The sequence below is a fragment of the Nyctereutes procyonoides genome, unplaced genomic scaffold, assembly GCF_905146905.1.
Source record: "Nyctereutes procyonoides isolate TBG_1078 unplaced genomic scaffold, NYPRO_anot_genome, whole genome shotgun sequence".
NCBI lineage: Eukaryota > Metazoa > Chordata > Mammalia > Carnivora > Canidae > Nyctereutes > Nyctereutes procyonoides.
This window is the reverse complement of record NW_026575037.1, coordinates 14,892,741-14,914,914: the sequence shown is the minus strand read 5'-3', so window position 1 is coordinate 14,914,914 and position 22,174 is coordinate 14,892,741. Positions and strand designations below refer to the sequence as shown.

Sequence of the window (22,174 nt, the reverse complement as noted above, 5' to 3'; positions counted from 1 at the left end):
CCCACATCAGGCTCTCTGTATGGTGCCTGCTTCTCCCTCTGCCTGTGTCTCTGCCTCTCTCTCTGTCTCTATGAATAAATAAATAAAATCTTAAAAAAAAAAAAAAGGTCAACATCTGTTCTCCATGTTCTTTGGTATTCTTTCTTTTGCTAAGGCTTTATTTCACCAGGCCAGAGCTATTTCTTTCATGTGCTAATCTGTGGTTGGAGAGATAATTTACTCCTGAATTGGATCAACTTCTAGGTTAGAGAAATTAAGCAAAGGGGGCCTTTGTCCTTGTATCAATTCCTCTGAGACAGAGCGAAGCAAAGTCACCAAAAAACTCCTTCAAACCCAGTCCCTGTCAAGCTAAAGGGCCGAAGAGAGGATAAGAGGTGAAGGGGCCCTGGCAGCTGGAAGGCGACTTTCACGGAATTTGAGAATGCAGAGTGGCAGATGGACAAGTATGAGCTGCATTCAGAATGCTGTCATCAGTTTGCCTGCCTGGTTTGTTGCCATTGCTTAGGTGTTTATTTTAAACACAGTTTTCTTCGTAATTTAAGCTCCTAAATTCATGACTATTGCTTAACTTACCATTTCCCCATCTCGAGTCACTTGAGTTCAGCACAGACATTTTTCTGAAATGAGGCTGTTTCTTTTCCAGTGTTCTTAAATCACAGCCACCTTCGCCCACAAGAATAAGTCCTGTTCCAGCCACTGCTCACCTGGAGAGACAGCTCAGTAGCCAGGCTATTGTTTTCTTCCCAGCCACTGGAAATCTTTCCCAATGAGAGAGGGGAAAAAATCATTTGTAATAAAAGAAGTAAACAAGGTGGCTACTTTGCACAGTTAATCCTTAAAACAGTGAATTGTTTACTGTAGTATACATATTTATTTACTTTTATGCCAGTCTTTCATCTTTGTGCTGGTTAGATCCCCACAGAATCGGCATGTTAAAAACAAAAAACAAAAAAACAAAAACAAAAAAAAAAAAAAAACAACTGTAGTGCCCAAAAACGTATCCAAGATTTTGCCTACGTAGGCATAGGCAGAAACGTCCAAAGTTTGAAAAAAAGTTCTTTCATTTACATAGAACGCCCACCTATAACAAAACATAACTGTCAGAATTGATTTAAATCATGTGACTGGCATAAAGCTTATTTAACACAATAGTCTGGAAGCTTTCAGAGCTTTTATTGATCAGCGTAGACTGGCCAACAAGACCAACTCACCTCCTAAAATCATCTCAAATAACACTCTCCCTCTAGCTCTGCCCCAGTCACTCTGTCCTTCCTAGGTCAGATTTCCTCCTACCAATGGAACTTTGCACATGCTGTTCCCTCTGCTTAGAATGCCTGTCCCTTCCCCTCTCCTCTTGATTAAGTTCTATTCATCCTTTGGACGGTAGCTCAAGCAGTACTCTCTCCGAAAAGCTTTTCCAGATTAGGTCAAAACTCCTAGGCACTGGCTTAGCACTTAACACCACTGACTATATTTGTTTCATTACCTGATCAACATCATCTTCTTCCACCAGACGGTACAAAACTCTGAGGGCACAGAACAAGCCAGTTTCTGGTATCATTATGTCACCAGTCCTTCTCACTGCTGCTGGAACACAGTAACCATGCAATAAATATTTAAATGTTGAATGAATATGTTGTGGAACCTCATGCTAGCTCTGCCTACGCTATTTAATTTCACAGGGCCTCATCTTCCTCATTAGTAAGAAGATGCCTCTCTCATTCCCCAAATTTTAGGATATTTATGGTTCCTATCTTGATCAGGATCAAGATTGATCAGGCCAGAGCCAGAAAGCCAACACCTTCTGTTGTCTGCTTGCCATTTGCCATATACCAAGCAAGAAACTGGCATTCCCCCCACACCTTTGCCCCTCTCCTTAATGCTACTGCCTTGATTCTGACTCTCCTCCTCCTTCACTTAAAATACTGCAGACGTGGGACGTCTGGGTGGCTCAGTGGTTGAGCATCTGCCTTTGGTTTAGGGCATGATCTCTGAGTTTCAGGATCGAAGTTGAGCATCGGGCTCCCTGCATGGAGCCTCCTTCTCTCTCTGCCTGTGTCTCTGCCTCTCTCTGTGTGTCTCTCATGAATAAAAAATAAAAATCTGCTGCAGATGCTCTCTTAAGTGGTGGGCCTGTGTTCAGGCCTCTCCTCTCACAGTTTATCTGCAAAGCTGCCAGTAGAACTCAGTCTAAACGCTGGACTGATCACGGCACCCCGCTGCTTCAGCGTTTTCCAGTAGTTGCCATACCACATTTGCGACAAAGCTCACCTCTCCAGACCATATCCTTCCCTTGTTCCTGCCTCACCTCCTACTTTCTTGAGAACTCTGCTCTGCTCCGAATCACCCATAGGGCATCCCCACACACTCAGTTCTTTTAAGTCCCTCTTTGTGTGCAGTTCTCTCTGCCCAGGAAACTCTTTTCCACTCCTTTCCTGGGCAAGTTTCGCCCATCCTTTTAGGCTCAAATGTTCCTTGAATGTGGCACAGGCCCTGGCCATTCTTCAGGCTGAGTTTGTCACTCATTGCCTGTATTCTCAGAATACTTTGCACAAGCCACCTCTCAAGGAGTAAGGGCACTCCTCAGGGAGCTGTGTTTATATGCAGAGGGACATCTGGGTTAAGATCGTGGGTATCCCACTCAGATGGACTTGAATTTGAAACCAAATTCTGCAACTTACTGAGGCCTTGTAAGGGATTCTGAGTCTTAGTTTCTGAATTTTGGAAAAGGGGGGACTTAATGCCTAACTCACTGAGCTGCTGCAGTTACAGAATACATGAGACAGTGTGTTTGGTGTGCTTTGCACAATTGGCCCATTGTACTAACCGATGGTAATCATCATTGGCTTGTGAATGCGTCAAATGCAAAGACTCAGGCCTACATTTTGTCCCGTCTTTTTATCCCAGCGACTGGCACATAGTGGCTGAACTCAGTGACTGCTTCTTCAAAACCATAAATGAAATAGTATCCATGCTATATTTTTCTTGACAGGAATAGGCTACAGGCTTTTTCATTTTAGGGATTGTATCGAGGTGTCAAAAAATTCTACTCTTCTTACGACATATCCTCCAAATTGTATTCATCTTTCCCTTTGCTAAACTAGTCCTGAACTTACACCTGTAACCTAATTTGAGATCAAACTTGGGTTTTTAGTTATTAAGTGTTGTCTGCTAAAGTCTCCCTTCACATTTTTAAGAGTTTCTCCTGCACACATGTCAGCTCCAGTCCTTAACTGCCATCCTTTGTAGCAACACAGATATCACACCCTACTTTCTCAGAGGAGTGACACCAACAGCATGCATGTGTATGGGCTTCTGGGCTTAAGTATTCTAGGAGCTACACATGTTCCTTCCAAATCCTGGGTGACTTGCAACCAAATGAGCTTTCCTGAGATGACAGGGAGGGGTCCAAGGGATCAAGACCACTGCAAATTCCAGCCCAGGGTTCTGGCTGCACAATGGCACTTGGAACCCTGGAAGGGTTTAAGTTCTTTGAAGGCCAGATTATCTCCCGTTTTCTCTGCGAAGAGGAAGTTTATTGAAAGCAGAGACTCAGTGCTCCAGGCTGACCTGACTTTTCCTCTCCTGTCCATGTAATTAATTTCCACGAGAGGGACAAGGGTTCCCATCTGAATACTCCGGAGACCCCTGGAAGGTCTGCAGCCTCAGGAGGCTTCCAAGCCTTTGACCTTGGGAAGGCGCCCTTGAACCCTCAGCGCATCCCACGCTGTGCGGCCTCTCCTGGGCGCTCCGGGGGGACCCCGTGTAGGGTCTCGGGCGCTCCAGGGTGACCCCGTCTAGGGCCTCGGCCTCTCCTGGGGGTGACCCCGTCTAGGGCCTCGGCCTTTCCCGGGCGCCCGGGGGGACCCCGTGTAGGGTCTCGGAGGAGGCAGGGCACACAAGGTGCAGACACCTCTCCGTCCGCTGCGCGGGGCCCAGGCGGCCCGTCTGCGCCCCCGCCACCCCGCCCCCAGGCCGTGCATCCCCGCCGCCCGCCCACGGACCAGGGGCCGCGTCCGCCCTCCCGCGGGGACGCCCCGAAGCGCGCGGGGCGGGCGGCCGAGGGGCGGGGCGGGGCCGGCGGTTCCCCTCCCCCTCCCCTCCCCCTTCCTCCCTCCTCCCTCCCCCTCCCCCTCCGCCCCCGGGGGCGCGCGAGGGCCGGGCGGGGCCGGCGTCCCTTCCGGGGAGCGGCGGCCTCCCTCCCCGCGGCTCTGGGTGACGCTTCTCCAATAACAGCTCGCGGGGCGCCTCCGCTCGGGGCTCCGGTCCCGCCGGTCCCGCCCCGCTGCCGGCATGAGGGCGGCGGGCGACGGCGGCCTGGAGCGCTTCTGCAGCCCGGGCAAGGGCCGGGGGCTGCGGGCCCTGCAGCCCTTCCACGTGGGGGACCTGCTCTTCTCCTGCCCGGCCTACGCCTACGTGCTCACGGTCAACGAGCGGGGCAACCACTGCGAGTACTGCTTCGCCAGGTAGGGCGGGGGCGGCGGGGGCGGGGGGGCGGGGGCGGGGCGGGGCGGGGCGGGCGGGCGGGCGCCGCGGCGGGGGAAGTGCGCGGCGCGCGGGGTCCTAGCGCCGGCCGCTCGGGCGGAGGCCGCCCCCGGGCGGGCGGGGGGCGCGCTGTGCCCCCGCGCGGGCCGCGCCACGTGCGTGGGGACAGAGCCGCCGAGGGCCCGCCGCGCGGCCTGCGCTCTCCCACTTGCTTGCGCCGGATGGGCTCACCCGGGAGCGCAGGGTCCTGGCCTCAGACGTGGGCGCCGAGCCAGGCGCGTCCCGGGCGCGAGCGCGCGCTGCCCGCTTGGTGCATCGGCGGCCCGGCCCCAGGTTGGAGCAGCCGCAGCTCGCCACCCTCCACCTGGGCTTCCTGCCGCGTGTTCCGTCCTGCACCCCCCACCCCCCCACCGCAGCCCGGCCCACCCCAGCTCGCCCCCAGCCCACCCCAGCCCACCCCCACTCACCCCAGCCCACCCCCAGCCCCAGCCCCACCCCCAGCCCCAGCCCGGCCCGGCCGCCTCCTTCTGGGAACTTCATGACAGTGAACATTCCGTGTAAAGTACTCGGCTCCTCCTCTTCCTTCTCACTCCGCGCTGCTGTCTGGAGAGAAGCCGGAGGGGTACTGACCGCGCACCCCGGGATTCTGAAGGGCTGCGCTGATGGGGGACGCACCTGACCTCGCTTTGGGATTCTTCTTTTGAAAACGTGGCCTCCGGGGCAATTAGGCAAAAATGTGTGGTCGGAAATGGTATTTAATAGTAGCGTGTCGTGTATAAAAATATACATAGGTAGACTCCCATAGGTCTCTATTCATAGGCACCCACACATGATTATGTCCTCAAGCTGCATGATGGTTTCAGACCCCAAAGGCACATTCGAAATCCCGAGTCCCGACACTCTTCTCTCCATTTTACGGGCCCAGAGAGGAAGTGTGCTTGTGTATCTATATCCTCACACCAGTGGTTAAGGGAATGGAGTCTGTTCTCTCCAGTTCTGCCCATGTCCTGCTGGTTTGGGTGCCCAGGAAACTTCCAGAGACACGAAGCATGGCGTTGAATTAGGTTTGTACCCAACCTACCGCTGCCCTCTGAAGAGTGGACCGTGCTTTGCTTTCTTTGAATCTCAGTTTCTTCATCTTGGAAATGGAGCTTCTTGGGTCAGATTACACTGACCTGAGGTCCCGCAGGGACCCTTTGAGGACAGGTCTCAAGTCCACCATACACCAAAGGACCCGGTTTCCCAGACACGTGTGCCTTATTCTATGATAAGACATAGCGAAAGAAGGGACAAAGGCTAAATATTATAGTAATCTTGCCCAGACTCCCTGCCAGAACTGTCTTCCGCTTGGGGGGACCTGGAAAGGCACTAGACGCAGAATCATGCCGTGGGCAGCTTAAGGGCTGTATGTGATGTGGCTCTTTGAATTGGTGAGTCAAGAGCTAAAGGGTCATGGCACCACTTTGCAACGTTTGAGTGAAGTGAGCATTGGGTTTTCCCAAAGTTAAAAAGGCTGCTGTGACTGGTCCCTTGATCTTCTGAGCCTCGCTGTGGCTCGGAGTCTGAAGCAGTGTGGGTGTCTGGAGTGGCAGGAGCAAAGCGGGGTCACCCAGCACGGAAGGTGCTCCCCTCCATCGGGAATCCTGGTGATTCCTGGAGTCCATCCTGTGGGAGAAGATCACAGCCCAGGCACATAGTAGGTACTCAGATGGCAGTTACCAGTGCGCTCCTCCAGTGAATTAGAGATCAAATCCCTCTGGGTTCAGAGGGGAGAAGCGGAGCTGAGAGATGCTTCTCTTTAGCAGTGAGCGTCCTGACTGTATCTGCTGTACACGCCCCCAACCTTACAACTTTAGTGTACGGTCAGATGCCGCTCCACAAATCACCCTGCCCTACGGGACAGGGTGTGCTTTGTTTTTCCTTTTTCTCAATAACATTTGTTATTGTAGCTGACTGTTGTCTTAGACCCGTCACCAGGGCTGCCACGTGCGTTGGGGCGGTACCACTGCATCTGTCCCCATCCACGCCACTTTTCTCTGTTTGGCTTGGGTGAACTTCCATTAAGACCCACGGTTCATTTCTTCTCTCTCCCCAAGGAGTCATTTGAAATCAGCTAAAATAACACACCAGAAATAATGACACCATGATAACCTATGAAACTGGAAATATCCTTGTACACCACTCCATGATTTCTGTTAAATTCGATTAGTTTAGGATTCGCGGTTAGGTTGTTCTCATAGATGTAGCACCATTTTCTCTGTCAACTATTTGATTATGTCTAAGAACGAACCAGTCTGTCCAGCTGCATTAGAACACATATATGTCTCCTGGACCTTCAAGGGAGTAGGAGGAGAATTCTCAAATATTAAAGCATATCGGGTAAAATCTGCTACTTCCCTACCCCCCCTGCCCTTCTCCCACAGGGGGGAAAAAAAGAAACCAAACTATTTCTTATCCTTTCTTGTGCTTGAAGTTTATCATAAACAATATTGCTTAAGATAAGTGAGCCAGTGGAGGGTCTCATTGTCATAGTAATTGTATTTGGGTTTAACTTATTTTGAAGGGAAATAGGTGATTTCTGCAGTAATAAGTCTATTCTATACATTGAAAAAGCAAAGTTTCTCAGGTCACAGTGGAATGGGAATTCTTATCGTTGACACAATTCAGACAAAAGTTTGTTTCTGAGGATTTTAAATTTGTACACATTTTCTCAGTTTGGATATCTCCCAATATCCTTAGGAGGATATTTATGTTGCCTCAGCTTCTAGAAGGCAACTCCTAAAAATATAAATGTTTTCCAATTGGGAGCTGTCCCTGTCACACCTATGAGATACATTTTGTGTACACACACACATACACACATGCGCACAAACACACACTTACTTTTTGGCCATTAGCCACCTTTCTGTGGCAGATACTTTTATGTTATATTTCATACTTAGTACTTAACATATTTTAACACTTTGTTAATTGGTCTCAAAAAAGGAAAAATCTGCTGTAACCCAGCGTTCCATCTGAATATTCATTCTGTGTACAGTTCCTCAGTTGGGAAGATGTCTCCTCTTGAGGTTTTATTTTCTTGGTCGTGGGTCATTTAAGGGCCAGAATATTGCCTTTTTTGTTGGTTCATTCCGAGTATGGGGGAAAAGTACGAAGGCCCACTTAGCCTCCTTGCAAAAGAGCTCTTAGAACCCAATTTCAGGAAATTTATGTCATGCCTGGCTCAGAGTGGTTTTAAAAATTAAAATGCTTGCATGAGCAAAACAGTATGGTCGAGATGTCCTGTTTCAGCAGTTGTAAAGATGTCTCACAGATTTACCCTGTAGTACTATTCATCCTGTCTAACCCATTGCTTTACCAGACTGTCAAAGTAATATTTAGTTGATTTTAATTAATATTAAGAGCCATGAACTCTTGGCTCCTAAGAGTCATGAACTGTTTTCTCAAGAAGCCTTAAGGTTCTCCGAAAGAACCCTCGGGCTGACCACCTGAAACTGCCCCTCAGAGCAGGGGGGAGTCATCCCCAAGGGCTGGTGTGATTCTGTTTATTCCCAGAACATTCTCTGAGAATTGTTGAGTCTCTAAGGGGAAGAATGACTTCAGACGTTCTCAAATTATCTTGCTTTCTGAATGAAAAATTAGACACATGCTCTAATAGCGCTCCTTTTCACAAGTATTTTGTCTTAAAAATGGGCAGTAAGATTACGATGTACAGACAACGGGTTTTCTCTAAAAAGTGATATTAAATAAAACAAAATTCAGCCGTCAATACATCAGGTAATGAGATTATATTGTCACTTTCAATATTAGAATATTTCAAATTTTCATTTATTCAGAGAGGGCAAAGCAGAGACTCTGGTGCCAGATTGACTTGGTTTGAGTTCTGGCTTCCTTCCTTCCTGATGTTTTGTCTTTAAGCAAAATTACTTAATGTCTTTGAACAACTGGGTTCCTTTATGTTTACATTGTTCACATGAATACCTGCCTCCAGAGCTTTGAATTACAAGGCATTAGAAGTCAAGTACTTAGTAAGGCCCTAAACATAGAGTAAGCTGTCACAGTCCGCCTGGCAGTCTGGCTTGTACTAAATGTTACAGAGGGTGATAAAATATTGCAGTGTCAGGGACATTTTTATCATGGTGGGGTTGGGGGGTAGGTACTAGGAAGGAAATACTGGAAATTGTTGATCAGTAGAGTCATCCTTCAGATGGCACATTTACCCAGAGCTAAAAGCAGCAGTTCTCAGCCCCCAGGTCCCCCAGAATATTGACGGATTTCACTGTTTTTTAAAACCTAATGGAAATGATATAATGAACCTACATAAGTAAACTTTTTTTTTTTTTTAAAGATTTTCTGGCTCCAAAGTGCTTAGAAGCATTAATAGTCTTTTGCCTGGAGACTAAGCAAATATTTGAGAAAAGAAATGGAGGCAAACAGAATTTTGTGCACAGCAAGCCTGTCACCGCTCCTGTCTGCTCTTTAATTTTTGCACGATTCAGATGTGGCCAAGAACAGTCCTTTAAGACTTTAGATGTGGCAAGCGCCATGACACACGTATTTTTCATATGCAGGGAACATAACTCTTGTTACAGCTTATAGGGGCTCTGGGACCAAGCTGTATGGTTGGAAATGATTTGACATGAAAGAGACAGAACAGCAGCAGGATATGCTGAAGTGAAATTCAAACCCTGGTGAGTTAAAACCACCATCTAATACTTTTCCTTCCCAAAAGCAATTGCACAAAATCCTCTCCATCAGAAATATCTGAAGATCCCATAAAATGACATTCCTTAAAATCATGTTGCTCTTTGCAGCTCATAAAGCATTTCCAGATTCATTCTTCTTTTGATCCTCCTTAGGATGGCTCGTGTAGAGGGAACTTTACCCCACTGCACGTAGGAAAAAACTGTCGGAGAGATGAAGTGGTTTCCTTGAATCTCACATATTTTTGGTCAGATGTTTATTGAGTGTGTGCTAAAGGGCCAGTCTCTGTGCCCTTCACGGCCTGAGCCATGTCTTTCTATTCCTGAGTGTGGGTCCCCTACCTTCCCCTACCCCTTTTGGCCTGAAGCTACTGTGTTGTTCACCCCTGGACACTGGGACTGGGACTCATTTCACTGAACTCTGATTTCTCCTGGAGTGAATGCTATTTCTGATACCTCTTTTCTTTTGCATCCTCTTCCCCCAGTCGTTAACACAACAAACTACTATTTCTAAAAGTTGAACAAATACATGGATTGAGTTATCTTCGATCTGTATCTTAGGCTACTAGGAAGGAGTTCAGAGATGTCTTCATTACAGTGCCTTGGAATTTGCTCAAGAGCTATATATATTTTTTTGTATATACCAATTATTATATAATTTTTTAAAGATTTTATTTATTTATTCATAAGATAGAAAGAGAGAGAGAGGGACAGAGACACAGGCAGAGGGAGAAGCAGGCTCCATGCAGAGAGCCCAATGTGGGACTCGATCCCAAGTCTCCAGGATCAGGCCCTGGGCTCAAGGCGGCACTAAACCACTTAGCCACTCGGGCTGTCCCAATTATTACATAATAAAATGTACAAAGAACACAAGATTTTGGTCCTTTTGTGGGTTTGGAATATTTAAAAATATTGTGCTAGAGCCAAGATGAGTTTTTTACCCAAGTCCTTATACCTACGTGTAAAGAGTTTGTTTCTCTGCCCTCTGCTAGGACAGCATCAGAGTAGAACCTCTTTGTTTTTTCTTCAACGTAGTTTTTCTTCAGAACTTTGTGCAAAGTTCAGTTGGCTAGGTTTGGAAGGAAAATTTGTGGTGCAGCTATAATAGGAGACTCCTGGATGGTATTTCTTTTTTTTGGGCGGGGGTACAGTATACTTTATTAATGGTACATGACAAAGTAGGGCTCCCCAAGCCCCTCCCCTTCCTCGGGATCTGGGATGTTAATTGGAGGTCAGGAGATTCTCAGTGTGTTGGAGGATTAAGTTGAAGCAGGGACTCCCCAGCAGCTGAGGGCCTCTCTCTTTCTTGCTGGGGCTGGTGGTCCATGAGACTCTTACTCCTTGGAGGCCATGTGGACCATGAGGTCCACCGCCCCGTTGCTGTAGCCGAATTCATTGTCATACCAGGAAATGAGCTTGACGAAGTGGTCATTGAGGGCAATGCCAGCCTTGGTGTTGAAGATGGAAGAGTGGGTGTCACTGTTGAAGTCACAGAAGACAACCTGGTCCTCAGTGTAGCCCAGGATGCCCTTGAGGGGGCCCTCCGATGCCTGCTTCACCACCTTCTTGATGTCGTCATATTTGGCAGCTTTATCCAGGCGGCAGGTCAGATCCACAACTGACACACTGGGGGTGGGGACATGGAAGGCCATGCCAGTGAGCTTCCCGTTCAGCTCAGGGATGACCTTGCCCACAGCCTTGGTGGTGCCAGTGGAGGAGGGATGATGTTCTGGGCAGCCCTTCGGCCGTCACACCACAGCTTCCCAGAGGGGCCGTCCGCGGTCTTCTGGGTGTCAGTGATGGCATGGACTGTGGTCATGAGGCCCTCCACGATGCCAAAGTGGTCATGGATGACTTTGGCCAGAGGAGCCAAGCAGTTGGTGGTGCAGGAGGCATTGCTGACAATCTTGAGGGAGTTGTCATACTTCTCGTGGTTCACGCCCATCACAAACACAGGGGCATCAGCAGAAGGAGCCAAGATGATGACCCTCTTGGCTCTGCCCTTCAAGTGAGCCCCACCCTTCTCCATGGTGGTGAAGGCCCCAGTGGACTCCGCAACATACTCAGCACCAGCATCACCCCATTTGATGTTGGCGGGATCTCGCTCCTGGAAGATGGAGATGGACTTTCCGTTGATGACAAGTTTCCCGTTCTCAGCCTTGACTGTGCCGTGGAATTTGCCGTGGGTAGAATCATACTGGAACATGTACACCATGTAGTTGAGATCAATGAAGGGGTCATTGATGGCGACGATATCCACTTTGCCAGAGTTAAAAGCAGCCCTGGTGACCAGGCGCCCAATATGGCCAAATCCATTCACTCCGACCTTCACCATCGTGTCTCGGGGACGCGGCTGGCCCTGCACCAGAAGATGCAGCTGTCTGTCGAACGGGGAGGAGCAGAGAGCCCTGGATGGTATTCCTGTAGGACAAGCGGGTCACTCACTATCAGTCAGAAGGTTCTCTAAGAAGTACTAAGACATATCCTAAATTTCTTTGGAAAAATCCAGGTCTCAAAGCTATAGTTTGGCAGCAGCTGGTGTTCAGGAGAACTCCAAGTTGGTGAGAACTCAGGCAGCAGAGTTGCCTGTTTTAACTTACATGGCAAAGAAGGTTTCTCCTTTATTTTGGGGGGGGGGGTGTTTAAGATTTTATTTTTAAGTAAGCTCTACAGCCAGCATGGGGCTGGAACCCACAGCTCTGAGATCAAGAGTCACACCTTCTACCACCTGAGCCAGCCATGTGCCTCATCTACTTTGTTTTGGTGCTTTTGACTTACCTCTTTTGCCTTAATATCGCTTTTCTTGGGATCCCTGGGTGGCACAGCGGTTTGGCGCCTGCCTTTGGCCCAGGGCGCGATCCTGGAGACCCGGGATCGAATCCCACATCGGGCTCCCGGTGCATGGAGCCTGCTTCTCCCTCTGCCTATGTCTCTGCCTCTCTCTCTCTCTCTGTGTGTGTGTGTAACTATCATAAATAAATAAAAATTAAAAAAAAATACTACCATTTCAAAAAAAAAAGAAAAAAAATGTAAAAAAAAATATCGCTTTTCTTTTTCTTGTCAGTACAAGGAAAATATGAAATAATTACAATTTTATGCCACTTTGTTTCCCGGGAAGGCAATCAATAATTATAAATGTCCTGTATATTGTAGGAGTCATTAATAACTAAGGTCACTCCCTATCCCCACACCCACATCCACACTTTTTTTTGGGTGGGGGGCTCAGATGTAGAGTGAGTAACCCTATTTCTCACTTCCAGGCATGCTTTGTCTGCTCCGTGTCAGGCCAATTGGATTTAGGAGAGTTTCCCCTCTGTGATTGACTCCCCATTCCCATTTCCTGCTCCTCTCACAGACAGCCCCTCTCTGGGTTTATCTCCAAGTCTCTGAATATGTGTGTCACCATCATCACCAGGGAACTAGACCTACGGCAGGGCACCATGGTCCTACTTGACCAGATTCAGACTTTGAGCCCTCTTCTGGTCAGCCTGGCAGCTCCTTGGTTTTCTGTAGCTGTCCCCGGGGTGAGGCCCCCCCTGTGCTGGCCCCTTCCCTCCAGAGAGTGTCCAGTTCTGGGACTTAGAGGTTTCTATCCCCTTCCAGGGGACTTACATTGTCAGCCTCACTGTCAGCCGCCCCTTTCCCACCCACATCCCCCACCTCACATCTTGGGATTCCTAGCACATCTGTGGTAGTTTAGGGGTGCAGTGCTCTGGCAGCGAATTGACTGAAGTCACTGCCTTTTCAGGGATTGAACCCGTGACCTTGGCCTCATTAGCACGGGCGCTCTCACCAGTCCCGGAGCCACGCACCTCACTCTGTGTAACTTCTGCTGACTCTCTTCCTACCACCCTCCGAGGCCTCCTTTTCAATTGCAAAGGCGTTCACACCAGCACAATAGAACAGAAGGAAATCCGATCTCTTCCAGACTTCTCTGAAGGTCAGAATTATGCAATTTAGTGGGAAAATAATACCAAAAAGTCTTGAGGGTTCAGGAAATAACTTCTCTTTCTAGTCCCCGCGTTCACTGCAAAATCCAGCTGTGTCTCAGAGTCTTCTTCAGTCAAAAGTTTAAAAATAAAAAAAAAAAAGTTTGAAAATAGCACGGAGCTCATTGTGCCAGTTCATTAACATAAAATCTGGGGACTCTTGTTCACTAAGCGGAGGGCTTCAGATGACTTAGTAGAAACATCGCGTGCCCGTTATTAAAATAGATTCGATTCACTTTCATGGGAAGGGGGTCTAGAATTTGGACACGCTTACCTTTGGCGAGGTGATGGTCCCTGGAATCCCAAACGAGTGCTTGCTATGGTAGCTGACACTGGTGCGCATCAGCAAGTGCACTGTGATTCCCCAGGGGTGTCAGCGCCCAGGTGAGTGTCCCCCCCCCCCCCCCCCCCGCAGAGAAGTGGGGAAATCAAGGCAACTCAGCAGAGAAGCGAATTTCACACCAGGGCATAGGCGTATCCTGGGGGAGGGAGGTAGAGAGAAAATCTGGCTGACCATCATGATACAGGTTTTCGGGGAAGCCAAATACAAATCTCAAGGATTTTATATCCTGGCACTCGAAAGGAATCATATTGCAATTTGCAGCAAAAGAAAAAGACCTTGGACAGAAGGAGCCCTTTCTCTCTAATCTCTGAGTACCAGGAAAGACTCTTCAGGGATGCAGGTCCTGGGCTCACACTTTGTTGACTTCCCTCACCGCGGTGATGTTTATATAGGAAACACTTGCCTGTGCGCCACCTGAAAAAGCTCTCATCCCTCGGTTGCACAAATTCTGCTCACAGCGATAGCCTCCCATGGCCTTCAAACCTCAACAGTAAGAGACATTTAATTATGAGCAGATGGTAAACTCCTTGAGATCAGGGATTCTATTTTTAATGTATTCAACAAATATTTATATCTACAGAGCACTCGCTGGGTTCTAAATCCCTGGGGTACAACTGTGAAGAAAAAGGAACAAACGTCCCTACCACCACGGAGCTTATATTCTAGGCAGGGTTTTTTCATCTTTATTTTAGCCACGGTGCCTTGAACTTTGTGAGGTTTCGGCAGATATTTTTGTTGTTGTTGTTGAGGGCAGTAAGGTCTGGGGGTTGAGTATTTTCTTCTTCTTTCTTTTATTTAGTTGAAACCTGATAATCCATGTATGTCACAAAGACAGTTCAGCTAACCATGCACCCTAGTTCCTGACTTCTGCAGACCAAGGGCGAGCTTTGATCAAATACTGAGGTCTAATGGAATTGTGACAGCCTCACATTGTGTTTCAAGAGCTTTGGGTAGGCTTTTTTTGTTTTTTTTTTTAAAGATTTTATTTATTTATTCATGAGAGACACAGAGAGAGGCAGACATAGGCAGAGGAAAAAGCAGGCTCTCTGTGGGGAGCCTGATGCAGGACTGGATCCCAGGACCCCAGGATCATGACCTGAGCCAAAGGCAGACACTCAGCCACTCAGCCACCCAGGTGCCCGTTTTTGGAAGTTAATGAAAGCTAGTCTACTTACAACACCTGAGTAAATATTTCTAAATATCACCTGAAGGAAAACTAAGTTGTTTTTTTTTTTTTTACCTTAAAAACTTGCAGGTTCTCAAATGTAGAATTTAGAAACACAATCTCCTTATTTCCCTCAATATTTAATTCATTTCCACACACATTCAGGCCTTTCAAAACACCCAATTACTAAGTCTAGAAAATACTTAGTAATACAGAGCAGGACAAGAAGCTCACCTCCACCTTCTCTTTCTATGTATCTTCAGAGAATGGCCCTGATGGAACTCCGCTGTAGGGTCAAGGCTGCCTGCTGGGGAGCCCCCAAGGTTAGGCACCAGGAGTGATGTTTGAGGCCTGCTTGCTCTGCAGGGTTAGTTTCAATCCTGCAATCACACACACACACATACACACACACACACACACACATACACGGGCACATACAAACACACGTGTCATGCTGAGTCTCCCCTGCTGTCCCTCTTTGCCTGGCTAACTCTCCGGGTAGAGGTCTGTCCTGTCCTGGTTTCTGCAGGCTGGAGGAGCTCCTTTGTCTTTGCTCCCATAGCACCATGTAAAAATACTTCCTTGGGTGCACTTGCTCCAGAGTACAGGAATCTCATTCATCTGTGTCACCCCAGCTCTTGCCCTGAGACCTGTCTCTCGGTTACCTTAGTAAATAATCATTAAATGAATAGTCTCATTTCTGCAGCTTATTTTACTAGTGGTTCTTTGGACAGGTCCCTTCACCTGTCTACATACTCTGCCCATTCTTAGAAATGAGTCCATATAAATACAGAACCCTTCATTGAGCCATGTTTTCTTCAGGACAAAATCTTGAGTGTTCCAGTCCTCCATACCAAGTGCCCTTCCCACACTAACCAGCATCATCCCACCCTGCTCTCTCACTTACACCCTAAACACAATCTGGGTGGTCTTTCCAGTATCCCATAAAGGTGCTGGGCCAGTCTTCATTCATTCTTTTGCCCATTTGTAATCGTGAGTGCTTTTCTCTGCATTATTCCCTTCCCTCTCTTGTGCCTCCCTACGTCTGTTCATTCTCCAGGGAGATCCAGCTCAAACTGCATCTTTTTTTTTTATGAAGCTCCTCTTATATACTTCAGCCCACAAATCTCTTCATTTTATTTCATTACTATTTTATATTTATTTTACAGTTAGTTTACTGTTTACATTTTTTGAGCACTCTTGCTATTCCAGGCACTGTGTTCTAACCCTGGGGATTCAAAGATGAGTAAGACAGCTTTCTCTGTAAGTTGTCCAAACTTCTGTGTCCCTAAAGAGTTCAGTCCTAGGAGTAGCTTCCTGCTCTCAATTCTGTGTCATTCAGGCCATTTGGATGCTGAATCTTTCCCTGATATTTATATTTATCACCGTTTGCATGAAGGTAAGGGCTCATGTCCCCAAATAGCTCAACTTTTATAAAAATATAATTCCTCCAGAGCCTGGTATCATATTTTATACAAAGAAAAATAATTTTGAATATAACTTACTTGGCTAAGGTAGATTAACATATTTCTTTCCTGCTTCATGTATAAAGTTTTATTGTACAAAAAATGGTCTTTGGGATCCCTGGGTGGCGCAGCGGTTTGGCGCCTGCCTTTGGCCCAGGGCGCGATCCTGGAGACCCGGGATCAAATCCCACATCGGGCTCCTGGTGCATAGAGCCTGCTTCTCCCTCTGCCTGTGTCTCTGCCTCTCTCTCTCACTGTGTGCCTATCATAAAAAAAAAAAAAGGTCTTTGTAATTCAAAAATACAAATGGAATCAATAAGGATTGAAAGAAAAATATCTTTTTTTTTTTAGAAAAATGTCTTAAATCTGTTCAAACAGTAGCTGATAATGAGTTCTCAAGGTATAGTCCACAATGGAGTCATTCACCTCAACAAACTGGCATTTCAATTTTTTTATTGTCTATAGGAAGATAAAACCAAAGGCATGAGAGAAGGTCACCTGTTAAAATTCTTCTGTAAGCAGTTTTAAAAGGTGCATTTTCTCATAAGCAGGATTCAGAGCAGGTCACCTGTTTGTTGGACAAGGTGTTCTTTCTCCTGTTTGGCTGCAGAGGGCCTGACCTCTGTTCTGGAACTGACATTTAGCAATAGGTTCTGAAGGTATTTGTACATGTTTCTTTCTTACTCTGTGGCCAGAGTGTTGACGTGAGCAGTATTGTTAGGCACAGCTTAAGTTTTTAAATAGCTACATCTCTATGGCTTCGGTTTTGTCCCTTTCCTTGATATTTCCTCACCTGGGTGTTGCAGAAGTTAGGTCATCAGGGAATCCAATATTATTGGAATTCATTACAAAGAACTAACAATAGCATCTGTCATTTATTGAACCACTGGAGGAAACGGTGGATGTTATTTATCGTCAGTTCCTTTATGAGAGAGCAAATGAAAAAGAAAGGCGTTAGTCCTTTCCTTCCTTTTGATTTCCCAGTCAGTGGGCGTCAGAGAAGTACAAGTATAAAGTAGCAAGGAAGTGTCATTCGGATCTCACACAGAAGTTAAGATAGAAAACGTTTCCAAATGAAAGTGCTGAGTTTTGAAAGTACGTACATGCCTTCTTTGAGCAGGTTTAACTGTTGGGGATGTTACAGGGCCTGCAACGTGAGGTTGGCACGGAGGCATCGTCCGGCGGCTGCAGAGAGCAATTTCATGTTCACTGTTCCTTTGGCTGAATATTTCTCTCCTCTGTCCATAAGCTTCATAAATTTTTTTTCTTTCTAAGACAAAGGCAGGGCAGCCCGGGTGGCTCAGCGGTTTAGTGCCGCCTTCAGCCCAGGGCCTGATCCTGGAGACCCAGGATCGAGTCCCAGGTTGGGCTCCCTGCATGGGGCCTGCTTCTCCCTCTGCCTCTGTCTCTGCCTCTGTCTCTGTCTCTCTCTCCCCCTGTGTCTCAAATAAATAAATAAATAAATAAATAAATAAATCTTTAAAGAATGTAATTTATAAAACAAAGGCAGATTTCATCTCCACCAGAGCCTGCATTTACAACAGATCCTAAATCAGTGCCTTTTTTTTTTTTTTTTTTCATTGCCTGGGCTGACTTTTAGTGAATCAGGGATGCGTGGAGTCATGTTTACAAGGTTTTGTTGGCTTTACTGAGGAATCATTGACAAGTACAGTTGTATATATTTAAAGTATACAACATGACCATCTGATATACCTTGTGGAGTGATTCCTAAGGTCAGGATAATTAACCCATCACCTCCCCTACTTACTTGTGTGTGTGGTGAGAATGCTTGGGATCTGCTCGCGGCAAGGTTCAAGTACATGGTACCGTACTATGAGACAGTCACTGGAGAGCCCCAGAACTTAGAGCTGAACATTTCTGCCCTTTGACCTACATCACCCCCTCGTGCCCTGTGACATTTTATAGCAGGGCCAACCATTTATTGGCCTGACCACCGAGCCCCGTGTCCTCCTTGTAAATCGTGGCTCCTATTCCAACAGTTGGGAAAACCTATTAGTTGCCACCTTACTGCCCTAAATATCTCCCGTTTCCCCAAGAGGCCCCAGGCTCTAACTTTTAACAAGCCTCAGAACAAAGCCCGGTGCGAAGGGGAAGGTTCAGCGGGGCTCTGGGAAGAAGCCCCCCGCTGCACGTGGGTCCGTTTCACGGCTACATTGTGGATTAAAGTGATGTGCGGAGCATTTTTCACTATTACACACAAAAAACCCCATAGCCTTGGTATTATCCTTGTCCCCTGACCAGGGTTATAATAGGGTTCTGCTACAGTTCCTCCAATTTTTATTTCTCTCAAATAAAAATTTGCTAGTGTAACCACTCTCTCTGGGTGGGAGGCTAACTTTGTTTCTGATTGTCTTATTTCAACCCACGGTGAAGTTACATTGCGCCGCTGGGCTTTTTTCCTTTTCTCTTTTTCATTTGGCTGGGGCTGCCTCTGTTCAACAGAGCATACTTGTCACTTCTTCTGTCACCGTTAGTTAAAAGTAATTGTTATTGCAAACCCCCTCCATTGCCAGTATCCCTTTCTTTCATGGTGAAGCCCACTAAGCATTCATTTCAGTAGCAGAAAGTGGGGGAGCTTATAGGATCAAATGCTTTTCATCCAGACCCACAGCACCTGCGGCAAGGCATTAACTAGCCGGAGTTGTTAATTACATCTCCGACTTGTTGATCTTCGTGGCTTCCGAATTTGAAAAGCAAGAAAATTAATCACTGCGTGTGTCTCCTCCGGTAGAAAATGACGGGAGCGTGTCTTCTACTTGCTGCTCCAGTCGCTGATCATCAAATAGTTGCACCTTTCTGTAACATTTCTCTCCTCCCTTTGTGGCTGGAATTGTTCCTTAAGTTCAAAGAGCCCTTCCATTCACAGCGGGGTAGATATTTGCTCATAAAACAAAGACTTTAGAAGCATAAATCTGCAAATAGGAGCCTGAATGCGATGGTACTCGTACAGTGGTTAGTTCACGAGTTGATACCACTTTAAAAAAAAAAAAAAAAAAGAAAGAAAGAAATAAAACAAAAACAAGAATGGAGGCTAATGAAAAGCCTGACAGGAGCACACTTGGCTTGTATTTTCTCATTTAATTTTCGTAAGGAACCTATGAGGTAGGAATCGTGTCTTTACGGTGGAGGAAAAGGCTTAATGCCTTTGCCTAGGATCACAGCACTGCAGGCACCAGGAGGAGGCAAGGATTTGAGCTAGAGAGGCGGGGAAGTAACTCCTCATATTCACCCTAGATCGTGAAGCAGGAATCAGGAGGAGGTGGGAAAAATAAAAAGCCTCAGCTTTCTTCTTTGTCAAAACTTGTACCTGGCTCCTGAAACACTTTCTTGTCATTGTTAGAAAATACAGTGTCAGCCACTTTATTCTCTCCTTAACATTCATCATCAAGATAGCTCAATAACCTCATACATCCAGAGTGTGCCATTCATTCTTAAGATGAGTTACCTTGCAAGCAATCTGCATTGCAGAGTTTTTCAACAGTAGTCAGCAAATTCTGCACCCCAAACAACACTCCACCGGAAAGGATTGCCATAGGCCGAGGCTGGTGGTTCTGCCTTCTGCAAGCTCGTTAGAATCTCCTGGGGAGTCTTCGAAAAATCCCAGCACAGACCAATTGAATGGGAGCTGCTGGGTCCTTCCCCAGGCCCAGATGGGCATGAGCTGCCGAGGTGGAGACCCTGTGAGAGGTTAGGAGCAATTCACCCTTCACTGTCTTGAGTTCCATTCCTTTTGGGTTATTTCAGTTTATTGCTTCCAGCGACCTTCATTAGTCTTTCTCTGAGAGGAGTTTTGTTTTCTTCTTTCTGCAGTCTTTTCCCCAAACCTCCTGGACAATTCAGATCAGATTACATTGCAAATGAAAGGTTTATTATGGCTGTGTCTTCTGTAGGAACAGAGATTATTCCAAACACCTTGTATGTTCCTACGGTGAAAATAGATATCCCATATGAAGTTTCTCTCCGGCTGAATGTCTCAGTCAGCAATAGTCAAACACTCAGAAAATCTCTCTCTGTGTCCTCCTTACTCACCCAAGTGCACCCCCCCCCACTCACACACACACACACAATGTAGGTACCAGCTCAGCAAATTTTAGTTTGAGTTGCAACCATTAGGCTTACAGAGAGTTTACATCTCTCTCTAGCTATGGCAGAAACTGAGGCAGGTGTCTGGATAGTGGAAACAGCTCCTCTCCTGCCCCTGCCCCACCTCATCTAACGTTGCTCATACCAGAGTAGACCAGAGTAGATTTGTATGCTCTTCACTACCAGTACCTGGTTTAGCTTTTCTCCCTCTCTGCTCTGAAGGCAGCCTGGCTCAGGGAGATGTATGTTAAGAACACATATGACCAGGCAGTTGCCCAAATGAGCATACACTCAGGAACATCTGCCCCAGAGCCAGGCAGAGCTTTTAGGTAGTTTGTGAGAGCTATAATATTCTATCACCCAGTTCCCAGTGGACATGATCCAGCTTGCACTCGCCCAGTATCTGCCTGAGGAGCACGTAGATGTATTATGCCGAATGACAGGGAAGACCTTTCTTTGCACCGACCAAGTACACACTCCTTATTTCATTACCGTGCATTTTAAGTGAAACCAATTACTTTGTCACACAGTTGGTTGAGAAACCCTCTTTGTGGGGGCGCTCCCTCCCAAAACCTCGTTTTGAAGAATGATGCTGGGTTCTCCCCAGTATTTCTTTGGAACAAAGTGGCATAAATGGACTGTCCTTGGAACTGTATCAACAGACCAGAGTCAAGAGCACCTTTACTTATGTTTTGTTATTACTATTAGATTCTCCAAACACGTAGATGATTTCTGCTCTATGTGGTATGTCCTCCTGAATAACTGTCACAATTAACACAAGGAAGGACGTTCTTGCATGATAAAGATGAAATTTGTACATCGCAATGTGTGAATTATGATTCTGCTACCTACTTGCTGAATGCCCACGTTGGGTTAGCTATTTCACCTCTGGACCCTCATTATCTTGAAAAATAGGAATAATGTTTTTTTTCTTTTTCTTTTTTAAAGATTTTATTTATTTATTCATGAGAGACAGAGAGAGAGGCAGAGACCCAGGCAGAGGAAGAAGCAGGCTCCATGCAGGGAGCCCAACGTGGGACTCGATCCCGGGTCTCCAGGATCGTGCCCTGGGCTGAAGGTGGCACTAAACCGCTGAGCCACCCAGGCTGCCCCTAATGTCTTTTTTCATAGACCTACTAAGATCAGTTTTTATATTTTTGGTCTTTTTTTTTAAAGATTTTATTTATTTATTCATGAGAGACACAGAGAGAGAGACAGAGACACAGGCAGAGGGAGAAGCAGGCTCCATGCCCAGAGCCCGACCTGGGTCTTGATCCCAGGACTCGAGGATCATGCCCTGGGCCGAAGACAGGCGCTAAACCCCTGAGCCACCCAAGGATCCCCAAGCATATATTTTTGGTCTTAAGGATTCCTCTATACTCTTAAAAATTGAGAACTCCAAAGAGCTTTTGTTCATATGGGTTATGTTTATCAATATTTACCATATTTGAAATTAAAATTATAAAGTACTTAATTTAAAATGGCAACAGCTATCGCTGCCAACATAATGTATTTGTATGAGAACTATTTTACAGAAAAAAAAGAATTAGAATAGTTGTGATGTTCCACAGTTTTACAAATCTCTTTAATGTTTGGATTTCCAGAGCACAGCTGGATTCTCAAGTACCCTTCTGAATTCCGTCTGTGGTGTTATGTAGTTTTGGTTGAAATATGTGGGGAAAATCCAGCCTCAAGTAGATCGGTAATCAGAAAGAGAGGCATGTTTTAATGGCCTTCTCAGTTCATTGTGAATATATTTTGATTTAGCACTAAAACTTGGTTAAAGTGAATTTGTCTTGAAGAGTAGACAATGTGCAGTCTGCAGCCCTATCAGGGAGCTTATAAAGGACTCTGTTACGTTGAAGTGCCTTGGTCTGTCTTGCACTTTGAATGACTTTCTTAGCCATGCGTGATTTTTA

The 22,174-nt window shown here is 46.5% G+C and overlaps 1 protein-coding gene and 1 pseudogene across 1 annotated transcript in view; one reads left to right on the top strand and one right to left on the bottom strand.

Moving 5' to 3' along the window:
* Positions 1-4,163: 4,163 nt before the first annotated feature.
* The window catches only part of SMYD2 (SET and MYND domain containing 2), a 49,698-nt gene continuing 31,687 nt past the window's right edge, over positions 4,164-22,174 (top strand). The window contains exon 1 of the mRNA XM_055319277.1: positions 4,164-4,466. Coding sequence (XP_055175252.1) covers positions 4,294-4,466 — 173 coding nt within the window. The 5' untranslated portion in view covers positions 4,164-4,293. The remainder of the gene's footprint in view (positions 4,467-22,174) is intronic.
* Positions 10,523-11,569, bottom strand: LOC129505920 (glyceraldehyde-3-phosphate dehydrogenase-like; annotated as a pseudogene).